The following is a 24,221-nucleotide window of genomic DNA, read 5'->3' on the forward strand; positions in this document are numbered from 1 at the left end:
ACGATATATTTGGTGAAACCTGTGGGGTTTTTGTTTTTTTTTTTTTAAACTTATGATGACAGTATTGAAAGAGGAAACTAATCTGTATTGTCAGCACAGCCATGACTAGCAGTAGTCATTTCTTGAGAGGTGGAGCTGTTTCTCAGAAAGCACGCTGTTTGAGGGTAGGAGGTAAATGGACTCCTTGTCAGAAATTGGCTTAATTTTTATTCAAGTTATAACCCGCAGCTCTATTTGGGTATTGCATTTCTTCATTCACTCAGTGACAAGAATTAAGGCAGATGATGCCTGTAGAAAAAAAAAGTGTATTTCTTGATAGTTCTGCTACTGGTGCTGGTAGAGGTTGAAAAATAAGATTTCCTGTGGAAGTGTGGTTTGGTTGCTTTTGTGGTATCATGCAAAAGAGTTTGAACTAGCTTCATTTTTCTCCCTTTACTGGATCCTTTAAAAGATTGGAAAGAGGGAGGTAGCCAGACTTATGCTGATGGTAAAGTTTTGTGGGCTTTGGGACTGACTTACATAGCCCAAAGGTTATGAGATGCTGCTGTTGTGATAATGTCATTTCAGAGGCTCTTATGAAAGAGGAGAAAGGATGTACCTTTCTGTGTTTTCTCATTAAGAAGTCAAAAGTTTGGTTTTTAGTGGTTAGTTTACAGATCTGGGGCTGGCTGATGGTATCTGGTCAGGGAAAAGAGACCTGTGACTTAGGTGTAAGGAAACCTGTATATGCTCTCACAAACTCGAAACTGTGTATTGTGGTTCTTAATTGGAGAATAGGCAGTGCCCTTCTTTGTTATCTTCACTAAAGAATATGAGTTATAAAGTCACACATGGTTTCTCATAAAAAGGCTTTGATAGTTTCACTTCCTGTAATGTGTATATTCACAGTCTTTTGCGATAGTTATTTTAAAGTGATGTGTTTTAGTTATGTTTTTTTCTCTACAGTCTCTTCTAAATAAAAAAGTTATATATACTTTCTATTCTGTATTAATCTTTTTGAATTTTTAAAATAATTTTATTTTTAATTTATATTAGAGTTTTATTTCTCCTTTTTGCTTTAAGATTTTTTCTTTTAAAATTGTTTTTCATTTTTCCTTCGTATGTATTATTCTTAATAGAACAGAAGAATTAAAATAATATCTAGTGATGTAGGTATTTGAGTTTTGTTTTTAATCAGCCTTGAGAAGAAAATATAGGCTCAAAGAACATTTATAGCCAGTTCTAAATAGCTATAGAGTTTTCCCAAGGATTACCTTTCTTTTTTAGTATTTATTATCTGATAGCAAAATTTAAACAAACAAACAAACAAACAAAAACTTCCTGAGAAAATTCACTGTTCCTTTGCTTCTGCTGACTCTGTGTAAATTAATGTTAGACCGGAATCGAGGCCACTGCCTGGGGCTGAGCCCTGCGGACCCAGTGCCCTGCAGGTAGCACCCTCCTCCTCACTGCCTCCCAGAACTGGATCTGTGCTTTTCTGGTGTGTGGTTACTATGCTTATAGAGCACTGAGGTAACACCTGGTGCATATTTTACTGATTGAAGAAAAAAAGAGCAGTGAATTTTAGTTCAGAGTCCTGAGGGTGGGGTATCAAATACTCTTAAAGCCAAACTGCTGAAGGTCTTTCTTCAGTTTTACTTCCTCCATAGCTGGGCAAGGATGTGGGGTAGTGCCATGTGGGGTAACCGGATTCCCAGCACCCTGTGAGGTGGACCTTCCCGGGTTTTACGGATTCCTACAGCCAAATAGCTGTTTTCAGTTGTGCAATAGATATGAGTAGCCTTTGGTTTGTGCTCTTTCTGTGATTGCAACATGAGGAAATACATTCCTTTGGTGTGATATTTTAGTGAAACTTTAATTTTAAAATTGTGTAGTATTTTAAAACCAGGCATTATTTTTTTGGTATATTGTCTAGGAGATATGTGGTCTTATTTTAATTAGGTTGCTGACCTTTTTATTGTTTTACATAATATAACAGTTAAAGGATGATTAAACTGTTAAAAAAAAATGACTTTAAAAAAAGTGCTTGTTGACATCATCTTTCCGAGAACACTAGTATATGTGATTTACTATAACAAGATCTTAGTTTTCCTGTTGGCAAATGACATGTAATATTTACAGAGATCTTGGGTTCAGTCCAGCAGAAACATCTCAGATAAATTGATGTGTGAAACTAAAGCCATTTAACATTTTCTTTCATTTGGAGATAATATAAACATTTTTTTTAGTTTCAAAGTAAGGAGAGACTGGCTATTTAGTATAGATTTCTTTGAGATGGACTTTGTAATAGTATGCATTCTCTAGAGTTAAACATCAGACACCATGTTTTCAATTTACAATTCAGTGATATGTATCCAGCAGTTGTATGTTGAAGATTCTGAGTTAATTCTATTGTTATGCATGGGCTTTTTCTCCTTGTGTCATGCTTTTCTTCCTTTCCCATCTAAATGTATAAGGTCATGTTTTGTATTTCACATTCAAATTAACATAAATTCTCAGTCTATGAGATTTTTACTTTTAAAAACTAGAAATATATCTGAACTGTTAACAGAGTCTAAGTAGTGGAGTTATCTTCAGTGGTCTTTTAAAGAATACAATTGGAATCTTTCAACTGTCTTTAAATATTTTCAGCATTTAACCTAAACACAGTTCAGTGCTAAAATTTATTTAAACATGGTAGAATTAATATCTTTTGAGAAATGGATAGGGTGAAATATAGTTACCTTGGACATCTAGTCTCATCTATTTGAGATTAGTTATCATTTTGTAGGTAGACTAATGAATTCTTAGGTACCAAGAATCTGAATTATCCTGTTACTTTTAGGAAGGTAAGTACTTTATTCATTTTACTATGTTTCACTCTAGTCGATTTTTTTCAAATCACAACAGCTAATGTGCTACAAACAGAAGCACTTCCCTTCCAGCACTATAAGAACAAACAAGATTACATTTTATACTCCCTACAAAAAAAAAGTAGAGAATAATTTAGGGTTTGTCTCAACTCTTCTATGGTGCTAACTTATTTTTCTTAATTCTTCTATCCTTTTATAAATACCTAGAATATTAATATGGAGATTTAAAAAACAGTTAAGTTTGAAATGACAGTTGTGGTTTATCATTCTCTATTTTCAGATGATCACAGTCGTGTTAAACTGCAAAATGCTGAGAATGATTATATTAATGCCAGCTTAGTTGACATAGAAGAGGCACAAAGGAGTTACATCTTAACACAGGCAAGTAGTACAATACCAAGCAAATGCCTGAAAATGATGTGTTTGTGGTTGTTCTGCTTTAAATCATAGGTAAAAGTATATCTTGACTTCTTTTGGAAATGAAATGGTATTTCAGTTTTTTCTGGCGATGTATTAATTATGGAAATTATAAAGGTTTGCACCTTTGAGTATTTAAGATAAAAGCCAAGTTATTTTTGATATTATGTGTTCTGTGAAGCAAAATTCTTATGAAATGGCTTAGGCCAGTTCTTTGGGCAGATTGTGTTCCTCATGTTGTATCTGACACAGAGCTCTGCTAATTCTTCTTAGCTTCTTCTGTTTCTCTTCCCATACCCTGTGGCGAAACCAGAAGTCCTAGATGGCTCTTCTGTTCCTCCCCCTGCCTCACATATATCTTCAGAGAGTATGCCAAGCCCTAGGTGGTTTCTGGTTGTCTTCAAGGACCTGTGTGGGTACTGAGACCAGGTGCTCCAGAGGCCCAGCTGTAAGGCCCTGTGCTCCCTTTGGCCTTCTGCCCGATTGCCTCTGAGCACATCAGCCACACCCGTGTATAACCATGACTTTCCTTCCATTCTAAGATAATAAGAGATTTTTGTGTATCCGCAACTACTGTTTGTTCATCAAGTAATAAAGACTTAATTAACAGTGCTGTCATTTCACCCTAAAGATTTTTAAATATTCAAAAGATACACCATAATATTTAGATTTTTGAAAACCTAACTTGAATCAGAATGACTGTTTTTACATGCTTTGTATAATTTAAACCATATGACAACCCTCTGTGGTAAATAGTATTGCCTTTATTTTATACATGAGGAATCTAAGGAGATCCAGAGTCATTAAATAACTTTTTTTTTTGAGGCAGTCTCACTCTGTCACCCAGCTCACTACAACCTCAGCCTCACAGGTTCAAGTGATTCTTCTGCCTCAGCCTCCCGAGTAGCTGGGATTACAGGTGCCCACCACCACACCCAGCTAATTTCTCTATTTTTTAGTAGAGACAAGGTTTCACCATGTTGCTCAGGCTGGTCTCTAACTCCTGACCTCAGGTGATCCGCCTGCCTTGGCCTCCCAAAGTGCTGGGATTGTAGGCCTGAGCCACCTCGCCCAGCCTCCTAGTGATTGTTTTTGAACCTCTTACCGCTATGTGTGTCCTGAAGGAGCCCTGCATATTTAATGCAAGAACTCAGAAGCCTGTCTCTGGATTTTTCTTCTCTCCTGAATTTCCCTACATATTTTTCAGGTCTCTATTTTGATATTTTTACTGGATTTCAAAATCTGCACATTCTGTATCTTTTTTACCAAGCTAGCTGCCTCCCTATTTTTTTCATTGGGATTAAAACTGTCTTCATCATCTGCTAAATTCTTTCTGATCTTCTGTTGCCCCTGCCCTTTTTCAGAGCTCTCTTCAATTACACTTGTCCTATTGCAGCAGCTTTTTAAGACCTCCCCTTGCCACTCTAGTGGCATAGTTGCCCACTACATCCCCCCACTTCCACCTCACGGATCTATTTGTCTTTTCCCAAATATGTCCTAAATTTTCATGCACTTTGCCTTATGCTTGTTGCCCAGGCTGGAGTGCAGTGGTACGATCTCAGCTTACTACAACCTCAGCCTCCTATTCTTCTGCATTCCCCCTCTGTATTAGGACCTTTTTTGAGATTCTTCTGTAGTTTCCTTCCCAGCCTTTCTTGCTCCCTAAGACCTGGTGGTTTAATTTACCCATAATTTTGTGGTACTTAACTGTGTCCATTAGTCATACAAGTACTTCTCCTTGCCTCCTTTGCAAGCTGTTCGAGAGCCAAGTCTGCATCTCAGCCTAGCTCTTGCCCTTGTAATTGGCAGGTTGTTTGGAATGGGGGATACAGAAAACTAGAGATGCGAAATGCTTATTACCCCAGCTCTTCTGATTGTCCTTTGTAGATTATTATTTCAAACATCTTTTTCTTCTGAGTTTTATGAATTAGTATTTTTTGAAAGTCAGCTCCTTGGTATATTATGTCTATTTTGCAGATGAAGAAAATTGGTAGCATTGCTAGTAAATGGAAGAGCTGAGATGTGAATCTCTGTCCCTCTGATTTAAAAACCTGTGGCAGGGCGCGGTGGCTCACGCCTGTAATACCAGCACTTTGGGAGGCGGAGGTGGGCGGATCACCTGAGGTCAGGAGTTCAAGAGCAGCCTGGCCAACATGGTAAAACCCCGTCTCTACTAAAAATACAAAAATTAGCTGGACATGGTGGTGCACGCCTGTAATCCTAGCTACTCAGGAGGCTGAGGCAGGGAGAGTTGCTTGAACCTGGGAGGCAGAGGTTGCAGTGAACTGAGATTGTGCCATTGCATTCCAGCCTGGGTGATAGAGTGAGACTCTGTCTTGGAAAAACAAACAAACAAACAGTGCCCTTTATACTGTAGCAGCTGTGTTCCTGTTTATTATTTAGTTTAGAATCACCAGTGGAATGGCATGGGGTGTGATTGTGTGCCAAGCAGTGACCTCACTGGCAAATTGCTACATCCCTTGTTTTTTTTTAGATTAAAGAAAAGGGCATTCATTTTACTGGGGATTTCCTCATTGCTGTTATGTTTTGTTTTGGAAGCAGATCAAGTAATAGAAAAATCTGTTGAGTGAGGAAAACACCGTTCTCAAATAGTAGGTTGTAGTTTGTCAGGATCCTCAGTAGACTTTTAGCATTTTTACAACTTAACCTTGGTTTATGCATTTAAGTAATATTTATTGAGTATCTGGTGTATATCAAGGAGTACACCAGGCCTAAAGATGCTTTTAGTTGTCTGGACACTGTTGTTCACGCCTGTAATCCTAGCACTTTGGGAGGCTGAGGCAGGTGGATCACTTGAGGTCAGGAGTTCAAGATCAGCCTGGCCAACATGATAAAACCTGTCTCTACTAAAAATAGAAAAGTTAGCCAGTTGTGGTGGTGGGTGCCTATAATCCCAGCTCCTTGGGAGGCTGATGCAGGAGACTTGCTTGAACCTGGGAGGAGGAGGTTGCAGAAAGCTGAGATCACAACACTGCACTCTAGCCCAGGTGGCAGAGGCTCCATCTCAAAAAAACAACAACAAAAAAAGATGCTTTTTAAAGTGGTCTAGAACCACTTTAACCCCCTTGTTGCATGTGGATCTGAAGCTCTGGGCAGCCCTGGCCCCCACTCTTGACTCTGCTCCTAACTGTTACCATTCTGCCACATTCCATGTAAGTTGAATGCATGTTCAGAGTTATTTTAGGTACAGGTATTGATCGACTTACGACCTATGCAACTTAACGACCATTCGACTTTACGACCACAGTCGCTAGCTAGCCACGACTGCTCCGCGTCTGGCAGCGCAAACGTTCAGTGCGGACCAGCTTCCGGCAGCACTACCATCTCCGCGTGCATATAGCCTACTCAACTTAGGACCAAATCATGTTACGACCAGTCTGTCGGAACCAATTGTGGTCGTAAGTCGAGCACTTAGCTGTATAGCAAAACTACATTTCATTTTAACCTCGTTTAAAACTAGTTAAAATTTGTGCATAGACTTTCATCTCTTGGTCCTGTCTTTTACCCTATGCTATCATTAAAATGTGAAGGCAATAGGAAGTATGTAAATATTTTGCTTTTATCCCCATGGCATTGTTGTAACATAGACTGTTGACCTTTTTAAACTCTGTCCAATATTCTTCCACTGAGGCCATACATACTGTACATTTGTTGATTAACAGTTTCATTGTGGTTCAGGTACTTTAATGATTCCTAGTTTTTCTAGAAATCTTTTTGTAGCTGACTTGAGTTGGTTGCCTGGCCATTGATGGTACAGACTTCTTTCCTAATGGATCTTCTGTGATGTGTGGGAGGCAGGTCTTCTCTTTCTGCTATAGAAAATGAAGAGAACAGAAATTTCCTTTGTCTGCCTTTGCAGCTAGAACATGATCAGTCAGATACTCCTACTGTGATTTTTGTCTCTGCTTCGCCTATAGATTATACGTCAGTACTACAGCCACCTTCATATGGCAGTGCCAGCAAAAACAAGGGGATATTAGTGACAGTATCAAGAGCAGTGTCCCAGGTTGACTTTCTTTGGAGCAGGACCTGGCCTGTGCCTTGGTTTCTACCCAAGCTTGGCTCTCTAGTCCTCAACTCTGAAAGCTACCTGATATCTTCAACAATTCCTTTTTTGCCTAAGAAAATAAAAGTCAGTTTTGATCATTTATAACCAAAAATCCAGACCTGTTTTTGAAATCAGGTGAATTGGAAGTCCTGGTTTACTTCTTATAAGCCCATCCGCTATCTGTCTTATAACATGTCAGGAGCAGACTTGATGAGGCTTTCCTGGAGCATTGCTCTATCTCCTTCCCTCATCTGTTCTCTCTCCTCTCTCCTCATAGGGTCCACTTCCTAACACATGCTGCCATTTCTGGCTTATGGTTTGGCAGCAGAAGACCAAAGCAGTTGTCATGCTGAACCGCACAGTGGAGAAAGAATCGGTGAGTAATAGTTAATATTTACAACTTAGTATACTGTATGTGATCATTAGCCTATAAAGATTGTCATTTTCAGGCCAATCTTCCTTAGTTTTGGCCTTTAATTGCTAAGGAGTTACATCGGGCCTAAAGATGCTTTTCGTTGCTAAAGGCTGGTGGTCAATGTGTTTCTGACCAGAAAAACTCATGTATCCTTTTCCCTTAAGTATTTATATAACAGTTGCAGACCTCTCATTTCCAAGATAGAAATATAATGGAATGAATACTGACTAGCAGTGATAACTAGATCTTTAGAATGCCTAGGAAGTACTGTTGGTAAGGTCTCTTCCAGCTTTAAGATCTTGTGCTGTTCTACTTCAGATTTCTTACTTTATTCTACATTCATAATTGCTGGTTTTTAATGATTATGAAAATTTCCTAATCCACTTCTAATCAAGATGTAGCAATGACATGCCAGAATTTCCAGCAGTGTCAGCATAGTCATTTACAATGGTTTTTCCTGATCTTCAATATCATTTAAGGATTAGTCCGGCACGGTGGCTCGCACCTATAATCCCAGCACTTTGGGAAGTTGAGGCAGGCAGATCACTTGAGGTCAGGAGTTCCAGACAAGCCTTGCCAACATGGTGAAACCCCATCTCTACTAAAAATGCAAAAATTAGCCAGGTGTAATCCCAGCTACTTGGGAGGCTGAGGCAGGAGAACTACTTGAACCTGGGAGGCAGAGATTGCAGTGAGCTAAGATTGCACCACTGCACTCTAGCCTAGATGACGGAGTGAGAATCCATCTCAAAACCACTGCACCCCACCCTGGGCAATAGAATGAGACTCCATAAAAAAAAAAAAAAAAAAAGCTAAGGATTATGACATTGTCACTTTGAGCAGCATTGCAGACCAAATGATTTGCACATTTTATTTCTCTCATTTTGGAGTGTAATTATAATAGATAACACTGTCACCAGAATTTAGAAATCAAGTTCATGGTCGTTGGACCTAGATGGTTAACAAGAGTCAGGTTTAATTATTTTGGGGACAATTACTTCACAGGTGGTAGGTAATGTGTTATTCATCAAGAGACCCATAATATCTGATTATTGTTCTTTTTATTACATTAACAGCCATTATTGGTCAGTACTGAGCTCCTTAATTCATTAGGGGCTAAAGATGGTGATAATTCAATTCTGTCATTACTTCTTCGGCTTTTTTGGAAGATTTATTCTGTAAAAAGAAACTTCCCATTCTAGTGGACCACTTAAAAGCAATTTTCCAAAATGTGTTGATTCCCTATTGAGGTCATCTCTCCTCAACAGACGACCACTTAGGAATTTTTCTGGTGGAGAGTGGCAGGAGAGGATGAATTAATATGGATTTAAACATATTGGATTCATTTCACTCCTTTGCAGTTATTTTCTTTATTTTGAATCAAATTATCCTGTCATTGGCTAACAGCAATGTATTTAGGTTGGGTCCTGAATCCTTTTTTTTTTTTTTTTTTTGAGGCAGAGTCTTGCTCTGTGGCATTATTTCAGCTCACTGCAACCTCTGCTTCCTGGGTTCAAGCAATCCTCCTGCTGCAGCCTCTGAGTAAGTGGAATTAAAAGCACCCACCACATGCCTGGCTAATTTTTGTATTTTTGTAGAGACGGTTTCACTGTGTTGGCCAGGCTGGTCTTGAACTCCTGACCTCAAGTGATCTGCCCACCTCGGCCTCACGAAGTGCTGGGATTACAGGTGTAAGCCACCTCACCCTGCCCTAAGTCTTTTTTAACAAACCTGTCATAGTTTCCATGGCTGGGTGCAGTGGCTCACACCTGTAATCTCAGCACTTTGGGAAGCCGAGTCAGGCAGATCACTTTAGCCCAGGAGTTTGAGACCAGCCTGGGCAATTTGGTAAAACTTGGTCTCTACAAAAAATACAAAAATTAGTTGGGCGTGGTGGCATGTGCCTGTAGTTCCAGCTACCTGGAAGACTGAGGCAGGAGGATCGCTTGAGGCCAGGAGGTTGAGACTGCAGTTATCTGATCATGCCACTGCACTCTAGCCTGGGTGACAGAGTGAGACCCTGTCTCAAAAAAAAAAAAAAAAAAAATTTTTTTTTTTTTCTTGCTCTGTGGAATGACTGCGTATTGCAGACTCATCTCAAACTTGCCACTCAGACCTGGAACCAGCCATTTCTCTAAGGATCTTTGGTTTCTTTTAATGGGCAATAGTATTTCACACAACAAAAGTGAGGATATGTATTGCTATTGGACCAGACATTGTTTTTAGGACTTTTCAGTGGACAAAAGCTAAGGAACAATATGCGTATATTAAGATAACATACCAGAAGAGTTCGTAATGATATTTACAATTCAAATTTGGGACTATAACAGTTGCCTGGCTCCTTCCATCTTATATCTGCTGTTCCCTTTTTCATACCAAGAATCCTGCTTCTCAAGCATATGAGAGATGTAAACTATCTTATAATGACTCATTTCCTTCTTCCTATATCATATACAAAACATAACCATAACCATGATATCATCTACTACCAAAATAATTACTGAAAATAGTTTTTTGTTTGTTTGTTTTGTTTTGTTTTGTTTTGAGATGGAGTCTCACTCTGTCACCCAGGCTGGAGTGCAGTGGCGTGATCTTGGCTCACTGCAACCTCCACCTACCGAGTTTAAGCAGTTCTCCGCCTCAGCCTCCATAGTAGCTAGGATTACAGGCACGTGCCACCACTCCTTGCTAATTTTTTGTCTTTTTAGTAGAGATGGGGTTTCACCACCTTGGCCAGGCTGGTGTTGAACTCCTGACCTTATGATCTGCTTGCCTCAGCCTCTCAAAGTGCTGAGATACAGGTGTGAGACACTGAGTCCGGCCAAAAATGGTTTATAATTTTTGATATGTTTTTTCATTCTCTTCCTGGTGTTTCTAAGTTGTACTTTACAAACTGTAGTCTCACCCTTGCATCTCTTGTAGAATCTTAGTTCTACAAACAAGTATTATTAAATATTCATCAACCATCTTTGTTGCTGTTTCTCCAGTCATTCTGACTAAAGCTCATTCTTTAGTGGATCCTAAGGAGGGACTTGTGGGCGTTATAGTCTCTGAATTGTTTTTTTTTTTTTTTTTTTGAGACAGAGTTTCGCTCTTATTGCCCAGGCTGAAGTGCAATAGCGCAATCTCCCCTTACTGCAACCTTCACCTCCTGGGTTTAAGCAATTCTCCTGCCTCAGCCTCCCAAGTAGCTAGTATTACAGGCATGTGCCACCACGCCTGGCTAATTTTTTGTATTTTTGGTAGAGACAGAGTTTCACCGTGTAGGTCAGACTGGTCTTGAACTCCCAACTTCAGGTGATCCACCTACCTCAGCCTCCCAAAGTGCTGGGATTACAGGTGTGAGCCACCGTACCCGGCGTCTCTGATTTTTTACATGTCAGTGATGGTTCATTTGCTGTTGTAATATCTGAAAGTCCGTTTGCCAGGACATAAAATCCTTGGCTCACGTACTATTCTTTGAACAACGTAAACATTTTTCCATTTCCTTCTGGTATTCCACCAAAGTCGAATGGACATCTTATTTTATTTCCTTTATAAGTCTCTTGTTCTTTTTACCTACATTTCCCAAATAATTCTTTTTTTTTTTCTGATATTAGTTTTACCAAAAATATGTCTTAATGATCGGTCATTCTGGGTCAGTTTTTCCTGGTGCATGATGCCTTCTTGAGTGTTCGAATTCAAATACTTTTTTCTTATTTTTTAAATACTTTTTTTAAAAAGAAATAGTTGTTGAATTACAGTCCTTAGTATTCGTTCTGCTCCCTTGCTTGCTTTAGTGTTCTTTGAGTCTTCCTGTTAGACATGTGTTGGATTTTCCTTGCCTATTTTATTTGTCACATTCTCTCTAATCCTGCTTCTCTCTCTCTCTCTCTCTTTTTTTTTTTTTTTTTTTTTTTTTTGGCGACCGAGTCTCACTGTGTCGCCCAGGCTGGAGTACAGTGGTGTGATCTTGGCTCACTGCAACCTCCGCCTCCTAGGTTCAGGGGATTTTCCTGCCTCAGCATCCCAGTAGCTGAGACTACAGGCGTGCACCACCACACCTGGCTAATTTTTGTGTTTTTAGTAGAGATGGGGTTTTACGGTGTTAGCCAGTATGGTCTCTATCTCCTGACCTTGTCATCCTCCCACCTCGGCCACCCAAAGTGCTGAGATGACAGGCATGAGCCACCTCGCCCATCCATCTCTTTATTTCTGTTTTATCTAAATTTTTTTTTTCTGGCCAAGTTTGAAGTCCCCACCTATAATCCCAGCACTTTAGGAGGCTGAGGCAGGAGGATCACTTGAACCCAGGAATTCGAAACTAGCCTCAACAACGAAGTGAGACCCTGCCTCTACAAAAAGTACAAAAAAGTAGCCAGGCATGGTGGCATGCACCTGGAGTCCCAGCTGGGGCTGGGGTACTGCTTGAGGCTGAAGTGAGCCAAGGTCATCCCACTACACTCCAACCTAGGCTACAGAGCAAGACTGTCTCTTTAAAAAAAAAAATCTTTCTTTTCCTCTTAAGGCATTATTATCTATTATATTTATTTCTCTTTTCCTTCTAGTTTAATCCTCATTTCTGAAATGATGTGTTCTATTATTCGAACTTTTCTATCTTCTGTCACCTTGTTTCTGAGTTGTTTTAATTCTTATTTATACTCTTTTGCTTCTTATATCATTTATTTGTCTTTTAGCACCTTTTAAAGTATTAATTCATAGTAGTTATTGGTTTTGGAGGAATGTTTATTGTTTGCCTGTAGCTGTTTGTGAATTGGAAAAAGAGAAATGGCCATTTTTTAAAAATAACTTTTTCTGGTATTTTTTTCTTAGTGAAATGACTATTTCACCTTGCTTCAGTCTGCTGGCTTCATACTTTGGCATTTGGGAAGATGTGTTTATTGTCACAGATTTTAATTTCTTATCAGTAGTTCTGCCAAATGTAGCCACTCTAGGTTAAAGAGGCTTATCTTCTCATTCTCTCCCCCACTTTAATTTTAATAAGCAAATATATAATGTTATTTTTGGATGTCATTTTTTTTTGTTTGTTTTGAAACTGGGTCTCAGTGTTGTCATCCAGGCTAGAGGGCAGTGGTGCAGCCTCGGCTGTCCGTGCTCAGGTCATCCTCCCACTTCAGACTCCTGAGTGGCTGGAACTACAGGGGTGTGCCACCGTACGCGACTATTTTTTGCATTTTTCGTAGAGACAAGATTTCATCATGTTGCCCTGGCTGAATTTCACCATGTTGCCCAGGCCGAACTCCTGAGCTTCAGTGAAACACCCACCTCAGCCTTCCAAAGTGCTAGGATTATAGGCATGAGTCACGTGTCTGGCCCTAGATGGAATATTGTGTAGCAGATTCATAGGCATTTATGGAAAATACTTGTAAAATAAAACCTCTTCGGCAACATTTATTTTGAAGATAAAATTGTTTCAAGGGTTTGATAATTTTAGAAACATAAAGTGAATGTCCTATGATGTTAAAACATAGGTAATCATGCTTTAAAAATGATAAATTTTTATTTAATGAATATGATATCTATTTATGGCTTTTTTAGTTTATGTTACAGGAATACTTTAAAAATGCTTTATAAGGCCAAACGTGGTGGCTCATGCCTGTAAGCCTACCACTTTGGGAGGCTGAGGTGGGTGGCTCACTTGAGGTCAGGCGTTTAAGACCAGCCTGGCCAACATGGCGAAACCCCATCTCTACTAAAAATACAAAAATTAGCTGAGTGTGTTGGTGGATGCCTGTAATCCTAGCTACTTCGGAGGTTGAGGCAGGAGAATTGCTTGAACCTGGGAGGCAGAGGTTGCAGTGAGCCAACATCATGCCATTGCACTCCAACCTGGGTGACAGAGCGAGACTCTGTCTCAAAAAAAAAAATTATTTATAAAATTTTAATCTTTTTTTTTTTTCTTTTCCGTGAGATGAGTCTTGGTCTGTCACCCAGACTGGAGTGCAGTGGCGTGATCTCTGCTCACTGTAACCTCTGCCTCCCAAGTTCAAGCAGTTCTTCTGCCTCAGCCTCCCGAGTAGCTGGGATTACAGGTGCCCGCCAATACACTCAGCTAATGTTTGTATTTTTAGTAGAGACAGGGTTTTGCCGTGTTGGCCAGATTGGTCTCAAAGTCCTGACCTCAGGTGATCCACCTGCCTCAGCCTCCCAAAGACTAGAGTTACAGGCGTGAGCCACTGCGCCCAGCTATAAAATTTCAATCTTACTCATACGTTAAGCATAGAATATAGTAGTAACTTATTAGTTTTGGGTACTTGTAAAAATATAGCATGTACATGTGTGGTTTGTTTTCATTTTTTAACTTTATGGTTTCATGATATCTATAAACTAAAAAAAAAAATCCTATACATATTTCTAAATTTAGGTTAAATGTGCACAGTACTGGCCAACAGATGACCAAGAGATGCTGTTTAAAGAAACAGGATTCAGTGTGAAGCTCTTGTCAGAAGATGTGAAGTCGTATTATACAGTACATCTACTACAATTAGAAAATATCAATGTAAGACCTTTCTTGCCCAAAAGTCTGGACTTTATATGATGGTTTAAAGAATTAGTTATTACTAGATTTGAAGTTTGATAAGCACATGCATTTGGTTAATACCTGTAGTATCTAGTCATAATCATTTGTTTTTAGATTGTGTGCCTGCATATAGTAGCTTTCTGAAGACTCTGAAGAAACAGTACAAACTAAGAATTTCGAAGTTGAGGTTGATATTTGGGGATTGAAAATTAATTAATAGAAATACATGGGGATTAATAGAGAGGGCTTTAGAATCTGGCAAACCCGAATTCAAATCCAGCTCTGCTCCTTAGTAGAGGTGTACTTTAGACTTGTTCCCCACTCTGTAAAATGGAAGTTGCCACGCCTCCCCCTCCAGGGCTGTCCTGAAAGTCAAATGAAGATGTGTATGCAGAGCACCTGACCTCAGTAGATACCCAGAAAGCAGCAGCTCCCAGGACTTGTGACAGGCAAGAAAATAACTTAGAAAACTATTGTTAAGTGATTCACAACACAGAAATTTGTCCTTATTGAGTTGGGGAAAAATGATGTGACATACACACACACACACACACACACACACACACACATACATATACATGTATAAATGTAGCATGTGGTCTCAAGAACATATACTTGGGTGTTTGTTTGGTTAGTTGGTTTTTGAGACAGTCTTGCTTTGCCACCCAGGCTGGAGTATAGTGGCATGATCATAGCTCTCACTGTGGCCTCCAACTCCTGGCCTTAAGCAGTCCTCCCACTTCAGCCACCTGAGTATCTGGGATTACAGGAATGAGCCATTACACCTAACTAATTTTCTTATTATTTTTTTTTTTTTTGTAGAGATGGGGTCTTGTCTTATTGTCTAGGCTAGTCTCAAATTCATGGGCTCAAGCAGTCCTTGTACTTTGGCCTCCCAAAGTGTTGAGATTATAGTCCTGAGCCACCATGCCAGGCCTTACTTGCGTTTTTCTTTACCAGAAACATATGAACTGTTCCTTGAGCCTTGGTTGAGATACATACACATAATGGGTTATGAACCTGCTGTTGCCAAGCTGATGATCAAGGCGTTGCCCCCTTTTCTCATTTACCTTTTTTGCCTTCTTTGTGTTATAGTTAAAATAAGCTAGAAAATATGAAATACGAGTAATTCTGAGATGCTAGTAGAAACTATGATAGCTCAAAAATAGGAAAATTGTTTAGCCTAATATGACTTTAGGAATTTATGTAGTCTACAAGTGAAATACTGTTTTAGTTAACCAATAAGTAAATTAAGTGATCATTAACAGCACAAAAAAGCTTTAGAGAGAAGGGTTATATATACATGCTTTTTAGATGCGTGGCAGTTCCTTTTATGGTTGATCCCTTGGAACACTTGTGTTTTTTGCTACATTGAGTAAGCACTTGAGTAAGCACAGGTGCATGCCGTGTGTATAAGGCCTAGGTTCTGGTTTTCCTTCTGTCCAGCTTCCCATGACATCTATAACTAAACTTATTATGCAGTCTCTGGAGTCACCTAAAAAGGCTCAAAATTGCCAGACACGGTGGCTCACACCTGTAATCCCAGCACTTTGGGAGGCCGAGGCATGTGGATCATCTCAGGTTAGGGGTTCAAGACCAGCCTGACCAACATGGTGAAATCCTGTCTGTACTAAAAATGCAAAAAAATTAGCTGGACGTTGTGGTGGGCATCTGTAATCCCAGCTTTTTGAGAGGCGGAGGCAGGAGAATCGATTGAACCTGGGAGGTGGAGGTTGCAGTAAGTGGCAGTTGTGCCACTGCCCTCCAGCCTGGGTATCACAGCAAGATTCTGTCTCAAAAAAAAAAAAAAGGCTCAAAATTAGGAATGATAATTCTTATATTTATTTATAAATACCCATTAGTATATTTATTTTGTCCCAGCTGTTTCCATTGACATGTGTCTTAAACTGCATTGAGATACATCAATAACTCTTTGATGCTGGACTGAGCTTATTCCCAGAAACAGAATGTCCAGGCTGGAGTGCAGTGACATTGGCTTATTGTAGCCTCCACCTCCTGGGTTCAAGTGATTCTCCTGTCTCAACATTCCAAGTAGCTGGGACTATAGGTGTGTGCTGCTACACATGGCTAATGAGCTCATTGCTTATTCCCAGAAACAGAACTGTATTTCTGATGAAGAACTGATTTAGATGAAGGACATAGATGTATTTCCCTATTTCTGAAACAGTCCTTACTGAGAATTGATTATACCTTAAATAATAATAAAAAAGAATGATTTTTGTATTTTATCAGGTTGCAAATGCTTTCACATACATATCATTTGACCAATAGTCTTCAGTTAGTGTGAATAGTGTAAATATTTTATTATCCCCATGTTTTATATTATAAAAAAGAATAGTTATATTAAATCCATTAAGTTATGGGAATTTTTCCATAGATTACTTAGCTAATAAGTGACAGACTGAACTCATTAGTTCTCCTGATCCCCTCTATTTTTTAAAACAGAGCCTAATTCTGTTGCCCAGGCTGGAGTGCAGTGGCATGATCTTGGCTCATTGCAGCTTCCACCTCCCGGGTTCAAATGATTCTCCTGTCTCAGCCTCCCAAGTAGCTGGGACTACAGGTGTGTAGTGCCACGCCTGACTATTTTTTTTTTTTTTTGTACTTTTAGTACTGCTGGGGTTTTGCTGTGTTGGCCAGGCTGATCTTGAACTCCTGGCCTCAGGTGATCTGCCTACCTCAGTCTCCCAAATTGGTGGGATTATAGGTGTGAGCCACCGCGCCTGGCCATCTCCTAACTTTTGACATGGGGATAAGTCGTTTTGAAGAGATGCCAATTGTTGTAAAGAGAGATTATCAATTCTGAAGCCTCTTTTTGGAGTTGAGGCCGTCATGTGAGTTGGCCAGCCACTGTGTTTTAGTTGCTAGCAACTGTGTGGTATAATGACATGATCCCTGGATTTTTTATTGGCCTGGGTTTATTTAGAACATACCATAATATAATAGGAAGAATTTGTTTGTGTTCTACCTTATAATTTTTTCTAAGAACTAGGGATTCTTTATTCTTTAGAAGGCTAAAGTAACATTTCAGTATGAAAGATAGAATTACATTTGCCTAAGTAGATAAACTCTAGAATCAGATAGCCTAAGTTGAAACCCTGACTCTGCCACTCTTGCTAAGTGACTTGGGTCACATTACTTTACTATAAATGATAAATGGTACTTGTTTTATCATCTGTAAAATGAGGGTAATAACATACCTACTTCACAGGATTCCTCTAAAAATCAAGTGAGTTAATATCATGACAGTATCTAAGACATAATGTGGAGCCACAATTACTTTTGTAGTTTATCAGTTTCCTTTTTGTAATAGTAATGAATTGGAAGGGACAATAGGAACGGGAGGTAGTTGAAAAGGATAAGTTTAGAGAGAAAAAAAGAACCAAGGGAGTGAGAGAAATTGATGATGAAGTAGTGGCTGATAGCGAACCTCAGCCCGCAGATCTCTGTCTTTATTGAGGTCCCTCGGGTGCAGAGAACCAGCTTACTTCTAAGGGAGTCTGACTTGTGACTGTTAACAAGTCCAGAGGTAAAGCTGTGTTCTCAGCAAGCCCTGTACCTACTCCAGTCTAATGGAGCAGCAAACTGACATACCGGGAGCCCTTTACAGTGACTTACTTAAAGCTAAAAGTTTGAACTCTTGCCCCTTAACAGACATTGCATCTCTGCTTTCAAAGTGGCCTGTGGCTTAAGCTATGGAGATAATTTTGAGGCGTTTTGAAAAATAGGGTCATCTAGAATACTTATTTGTCTTTCAGTTTTTTGTTTTTAGTTGCCCTTCACTATTTCCGTAATGTTGTTGGCCAGCTTTATGTTTAGTGAGTTCCAGGAATACTGTTATAATGCTGACTGTCTTCTATTTTCCTGTCCCTGTAGATTAGCAAGATGAGTCTGATTATTATGATGCTCAGCTGGGATTTGGTTCAAAATAGTTGAAACAGTTTATTCTACCTAGAATGTCCTTTCTCTTCTCTGCCTATTTATATCCTACATGTCCTTCAGTAACCCCTGTGGCCCACTTCTTACTTAAGTCTCTCCTAACATGTATCTATGACACATTCCTCCCTAACAGCTGTGATTCTTCTTAACGCTTTTTCTGTTCTACTAGCTTGTTCAATACTTCTCTATATATAAATCTTGACTCCATAATGAGATTTTTAATTTCCAAGGGGTTGGAAATTACCTGCTGCCTTGGTACTCCCTTGCCGTTGCACAGAGTACATTTTAAAGCATATTATACCTGAGTGATTGTTGTAAAACACAGATGGCAATCTTTCCACCCTCTAAGAATCCTTCTGTGGCTTCCATTGGTTACCAAAAAAGTTTCTGTCCAGTGCACAAGACCATGACCCAGCTCAGCCTGGGCCTTGCCTCCTTGTCTACCTCCTCCTTCGGGTACCCAGCATTTGTAAAATCTAAAAGACAGACTTCTCTAAGTTAATTCCTTGGTGGCGGTAGGTGGCGTGCCTTTGCAGATTGCTTTCTCTCTGCTTGGAATGCAAGCCTGCCCCTAGCTGTTTCTGCTGCTCCTCCTGATCTGGTGAGTTCAGTCTGTCTTTCACAATGAATTGTAGTCAGTAAATATTAACCCTGGCAAAAATTAATGAGAGACTCAACTAAGGCAGTGATAGTGAAGGTACAGATTTGACATCTGGTTAGGAGATAAGGTTGACAGACTTTGTCACTGTTTAGGTGTAGAGGAAATACCCAATGAAGATGTTGAGAATGTGTTGAGTTTTACAATTGACTGGAGCTTTCTAGGGGCCACAATAAAGGCAATTGGTAAGTATAGTTGTTTTAAAAATAGCCAGTATCTGTTAAGCATTTACCATGTGCAGGGATATGGCAGGCACTTCACATTAACTGTTTCATTTATTCCTTATAACAGTTTTGTAAGGTAAGTAGTAGTAGTAACCCTGTTTACAGATGACAAAACTGGGGCTTAGTGAAAGTCTTTTAGAAACAAAATCTTGGTACCTTCCATATATACACTTTTTATATACATATAAAGTGTGAAAGTAATTGGGCTTGGGGTCATAGAGCTATATAGATTTTTTATGATAATTGGAAACTGTATAATTTTATTATGTATTTATGATGATTATTAACGTGCATTTGAAGGCCGTGAACAGGGCATACACTTAAATTGCTGTGGCCTAGCAACTCCTGTTGTTACATCTGCTCAACTCACAGGTTATCCTCCTGGCCTCATATATACAAGTTTGACATCCCTATTCAAAGACTTTAAATTTAGAATTCTCTTTTAAAAATGTAAATGGGATTTTGCCTTGAAAAGAACAGCAAGCCACTGACATTTTGTGCAGAATGTAGTATACATAATCCAGAGTTTTACACAGGAAACTTGGCAGGCATGTGTGGAATGGCTGCAGACAGGGACAGCCTATAATTGTGGGTGCAACCTGGGTATATGTGGGGAGTAGGGTGAAGCAGCGAGAAGGGTGGGGAGGCCAGCTGCAGCTGGGGACCAGAGGAGAACTCGTGTGACTTGGTGACCAAGGAGAAGAAAAGGGTGCTTCCACAGTTTTGAAAATAAGAAGTTTGCCAAATATTGTAAAGTATAAATGCAGACCTTGTTTGGAATAAAGGTGAATTTTGTTTTAGCTGTCTATCCTTTGGCAACCTTTTTTTACCCCCCTCTCATTTTTTTTTTCCTTCATGAAAAAGAGAGAAAGGTGTCCATCCATGCATACGAACATTTCTGCACCAGAGTAGTAAACATATGACTCTTATGCCTTCATGTGGTTCTTTGTAACTGTGAATTATATGATTTTTGGAAAGCTGTGTTTTTTGAATTTTGTTTCCGTAAGGATAAATTAATTAAAATCAACCTCTCAAAAAAGTCCTGGTTCTATAGGGGGAAAAAAACCAACTGATTTTCAAAAATCTGTTAGTAGGGAAGACTGTATTATACAGATAGTCATGAGCATTTCTAGGAACTGGCTTCCAGTATCCCAGGCAGCATGACCTGAACTTGAAAAAAATTGAGACCACTAGTCTTGAGTCAAAATCATCCAAGCAAAGAGAAAGCAAGCCAATGTGTAAGATTGTGGGGTAACCATGTGTTTGAGCCAGGACGTGACGAAGTAATTGTGTGCAGCACCCCACAGGAGCGCTGGGCCACAGCCCACAGAGCACTGCAAGTCCCTGCTCAGAGTGGACCTCATGAAGGCCCAAACAGACTGAGTCTGGTCCTTCCTATGGCCACAGCAAGTAAGAAACAAAGTGGGTTATGAACGTCCATTGGAATCGTTAACCGTTTAAAGGAAAAACCTTTGAGATAACTGTATCCCCCTCACTGTTAAGAACCCACCTCTCTAGCCCATTCCTTTATCACTATTATCTTGTTAAGTGCCTAACTGCAGCTTTGTGAAAGCAGTTTACCCTTCGTATTTTGGAATGTTTTGAATTTCCTTTTTTAATGCAATAAATTTAATTCACCTTTGTTTTTAACCTACAATGAGATTGACTCCTTTCAGTGTACAGTTGTGTGACTTTTGACAATGCATTCAGTTGTGTAACCACCACCCACAACAGAAATGTAGATTTGGTTCTGTCACCTCTCCTCTGCCCTGGATGTTCGTGTGCCGCTTGTGTGCAGTCAGTCCTGTCCTCTACCGCCAGCCTCAGGCAACCACTGATCTGGTTTCTGTTTCTGTGATTCTGCCTTCTAGAATGTCATATAAATAGAATAGTATAGTATATAGCCTTTAGCCTGACTTTGTTCACTTAGCATAGTTAATTTAAAAAGAAATGCCTTGAAATCCAGAAACCATGTTCATTTTAATTTGTAATGGAGAAATTTTTTAGTGCCATTAGTATGTTGAGAACTTGTGGATCACAATGTGTTTGAAATTATTAAGGCTGGATGTTAAAAAAACGGTCACTAAAAGTATGTACTTTTTAAAATATTTTTTCACTTTTTAAAATATTTTTTCATTTTATTAGTACTATACCTTATATACTAAGTCTAGGACTTAGGAGTCTTAATTTCTACTGCAAAATAGGAAAGTTTTTATTTTTAAAATGAAAGCTAACTTCTAATTTTGAAAATTTTTATTGGGAGCAGGATATTATAATAATCTTTAGCTGTTAATCATTAAACATGTCAAGGTTTTTTACATTGTTTCTGTGCCTCCTCCCTCAAAAAAAAAAGTCCTACAATAAAACTGAAAAATTGCGCAAAGACATATTAGTGAAAGACCACTGCTTCGTTTACACAAATGAAGAGTATAAAGCAGAGAAGTGCTCCTTGGGGCAAAAGGCAATTGGCAAAAAGCTAAGGAACATTTTCATAATGAGTTAGAAATTCACGTCATCAGGAATATCCAGGAAGAGATAGTGAATAACAGGCAGGCTTAAGAGACAGGAAACATTTAGCATGTTGGTAAACTGTCTTAGCATATCAGCAAAGGCATACAAACAGCTTTAGGATTGAAAATTATTGCCATGGGGAAAGGCAACAATTAGAGGAACAATTCCAATTAAAAATATAAAGATTGTTTCTTTAATTATTGAGTTGCTCCTCTATGCCTGTGTAGCAGAATCTAAAAGATAAATCATGTAAATGAGAGATTGTATTTAAAAAATAAACTTTGAAATTCATAAAAAGGAACACATTAATGTAAAATTATACTGGTAGAAATTTTTTAAAATAGAAAAAAATAGCCCACTCATGTAAGAACTAAAGAAAATATTGGTAACGTATATGGTACAGATTAGTAGCTGAGAAGCCAAAGTCTGCCCCAGGCTGCTTCAAATCCTGGTTGTGCCATGTTCCAGCTATGTGACCTTGGGCAAACTACTTACCCTTTGTTTCAGTTTCCTCATCAGAAAAATAGGTTTTAATAGGATTATTGTGTGGATTGAGTTAATAAGTAAAGTGCTTAGAACAGCCCTCCAAAATAATAAGTGTTGTATGTGTTAGCTATTATTAATACATCCCAAATTTCCACTAAAGAAAATCTTCCCTAATTTGTATATGGGATTGTCAGAAAACAAATGGAAAAATCATTGTATAAACATCCCTTTGGCTTAAAAGGATTAGACGAAACACATGATCTTTCTGAAGTAGTTTTTTAAAAGAAAAAAATTAGAACTAACTTCTCCTCCCTTGATTTTCACTTTTTAGAGTGGTGAAACCAGAACAATATCTCACTTTCATTATACTACCTGGCCAGATTTTGGAGTCCCTGAATCACCAGCTTCATTTCTCAATTTCTTGTTTAAAGTGAGAGAATCTGGCTCCTTGAACCCTGACCACGGGCCTGCGGTGATCCACTGTAGTGCAGGCATTGGCCGCTCTGGCACCTTCTCTCTGGTAGACACTTGTCTTGTTTTGGTAAGTGCTTCTTATGCTTTCATTTTAATCTCATTGATTTTTTTTTTAAATAGTTTCCGCTAGCAAGGAATAAGCTCTGATGTATCCCAGAACTGAGGTTTTTCAACTTAAACTTCTACTTCTTTTGGAAAAGCCTAAAAATCTCATTTCTACCCTTGCAACTGCCTCTTATTCATGACCGGTGGGAATGTATCCAAGATGATTTTAGAGATCCCAAAGAAGTTGTTTTTCTTCCTAGTAGCTTTGTAATGTAGAAATAATAGATTCCCTCCCCTCCATTTTTTCAAATATAAATTCATATGTAATATTGAATTCCTTCTTCCTCAGACAACTACTTTCTCATTCTTTAATTTAAAAACTAGGGATAATGATAGACATACTTCACAGGGTTGCTGAGAGAATTCAATGAATTAATACATTTAGGACACTTAGAAGAGTCCCTGGTGTTTTCTGAGCATTCCGTAAATGTCAGTATTACTGTTACTCCCCTGAGGTTCCTGTCTGTGCCCGCAAGGGCTGATTCTTTCTCCACCAGTCATTCCCAGTCCCAGCCTTTATACAGTCTAGATCTTTTCTTCTCTTTTTAGGACCTTTATTTTTTCCTTACTTCGGATGCATGGAACTTCTTCTGTTTGCCCTTGTACTTCTTCTGTCTTCTTTCTTCCTCCTTTTATTATAGAATCAAACCGACCAGTAATACTATCTGCCTTGATTTCCATGCCATCTACTCCTTCAGTAGTCCCTGTAGCTTAGTTCCTGCTTTCTGAGCATGTTCTAAGATTATCAGTAACCTAGGCAATTTAGCTTGTCTTGTATTCGGGCTGGTGGGGATTTTGTTTTTGTTTAGAGACAGGGTTTTGCTCTGTCACCCAGGCTGGAGTGCAGTGGTACAATCACTGCTTACTGCAGCCTCAACCTCCTGGACTCAAGCGATCCTCCCACCTCAGCCTCCCAAGTAGCTCCTTGCACTACCACATCCAGCTAGTTTTTACTTTTTTATTTGTAGTAGAGACAGGGTCTCACTATGTTGGCCAGGCTAGTCTCAGATTCCTGGGCTCAAGTGATCCTCTTTGCCTCACTCTACCAATATGCTGGGATTACAGGTGTGAGCCACCACACTTGACACTAGACTGGTGTTCTTCACCTTGATTTTAAGGCCCTCTATTAGTCTCTTCTGTGTCTCTCTAAAACTTAGCTGTGCTTCATTGCAGTTGTATCAGCATTCTTATGCTTTCCAACATGACTGCTAGCACAAAGTAGATTCTCAGGTGAATTAATATTAATACGATGATGCTAATCGTAAACACACACACAAGGAGCTTGATCAATGGGGTGATGTTGTTGGTAGATCATTTCGGATGTTGTACCTCTCATGAAAGCTAGGAATTAGGAATGGTTGAGTCTTAACACATCTACTGTATTACTCTGCCACTCTGTATGTATTTAGTATACTTCAATCAAAATTAGATTGTTACATTAAAGTTTAAAAACTCTGATGATTATTTTGTTAATGATGACTGTTCCCTACCAACCATTACTTCATCAATTTTTTTTTTTTTTTTTTTTTT

The 24,221-nt window shown here is 39.1% G+C and overlaps 1 protein-coding gene across 6 annotated transcripts in view; it reads left to right on the plus strand.

Annotated features, from left to right (window-relative positions):
• Positions 1–24,221, plus strand: part of PTPN2 (protein tyrosine phosphatase non-receptor type 2) — a 112,588-nt gene that overhangs the window by 54,790 nt on the left and 33,577 nt on the right. For 5 of the 6 annotated variants that reach the window (XM_017498454.2, XM_017498452.2, XM_037727862.1 and 2 more), the window contains 4 exons: positions 3,133–3,233; positions 7,616–7,714; positions 14,118–14,252; positions 22,444–22,653. In XM_017498454.2, coding sequence (XP_017353943.1) covers positions 3,133–3,233; positions 7,616–7,714; positions 14,118–14,252; positions 22,444–22,653 — 545 coding nt within the window. The remainder of the gene's footprint in view (positions 1–3,132; positions 3,234–7,615; positions 7,715–14,117; positions 14,253–22,443; positions 22,654–24,221) is intronic. The other variant, XM_037727863.1, reaches the window with a different exon arrangement.

The sequence above is a fragment of the Cebus imitator genome, unplaced genomic scaffold (assembly GCF_001604975.1).
Source record: "Cebus imitator isolate Cc_AM_T3 unplaced genomic scaffold, Cebus_imitator-1.0 Scaffold242, whole genome shotgun sequence".
In the NCBI taxonomy this organism is placed as follows: Eukaryota; Metazoa; Chordata; class Mammalia; order Primates; family Cebidae; genus Cebus; species Cebus imitator.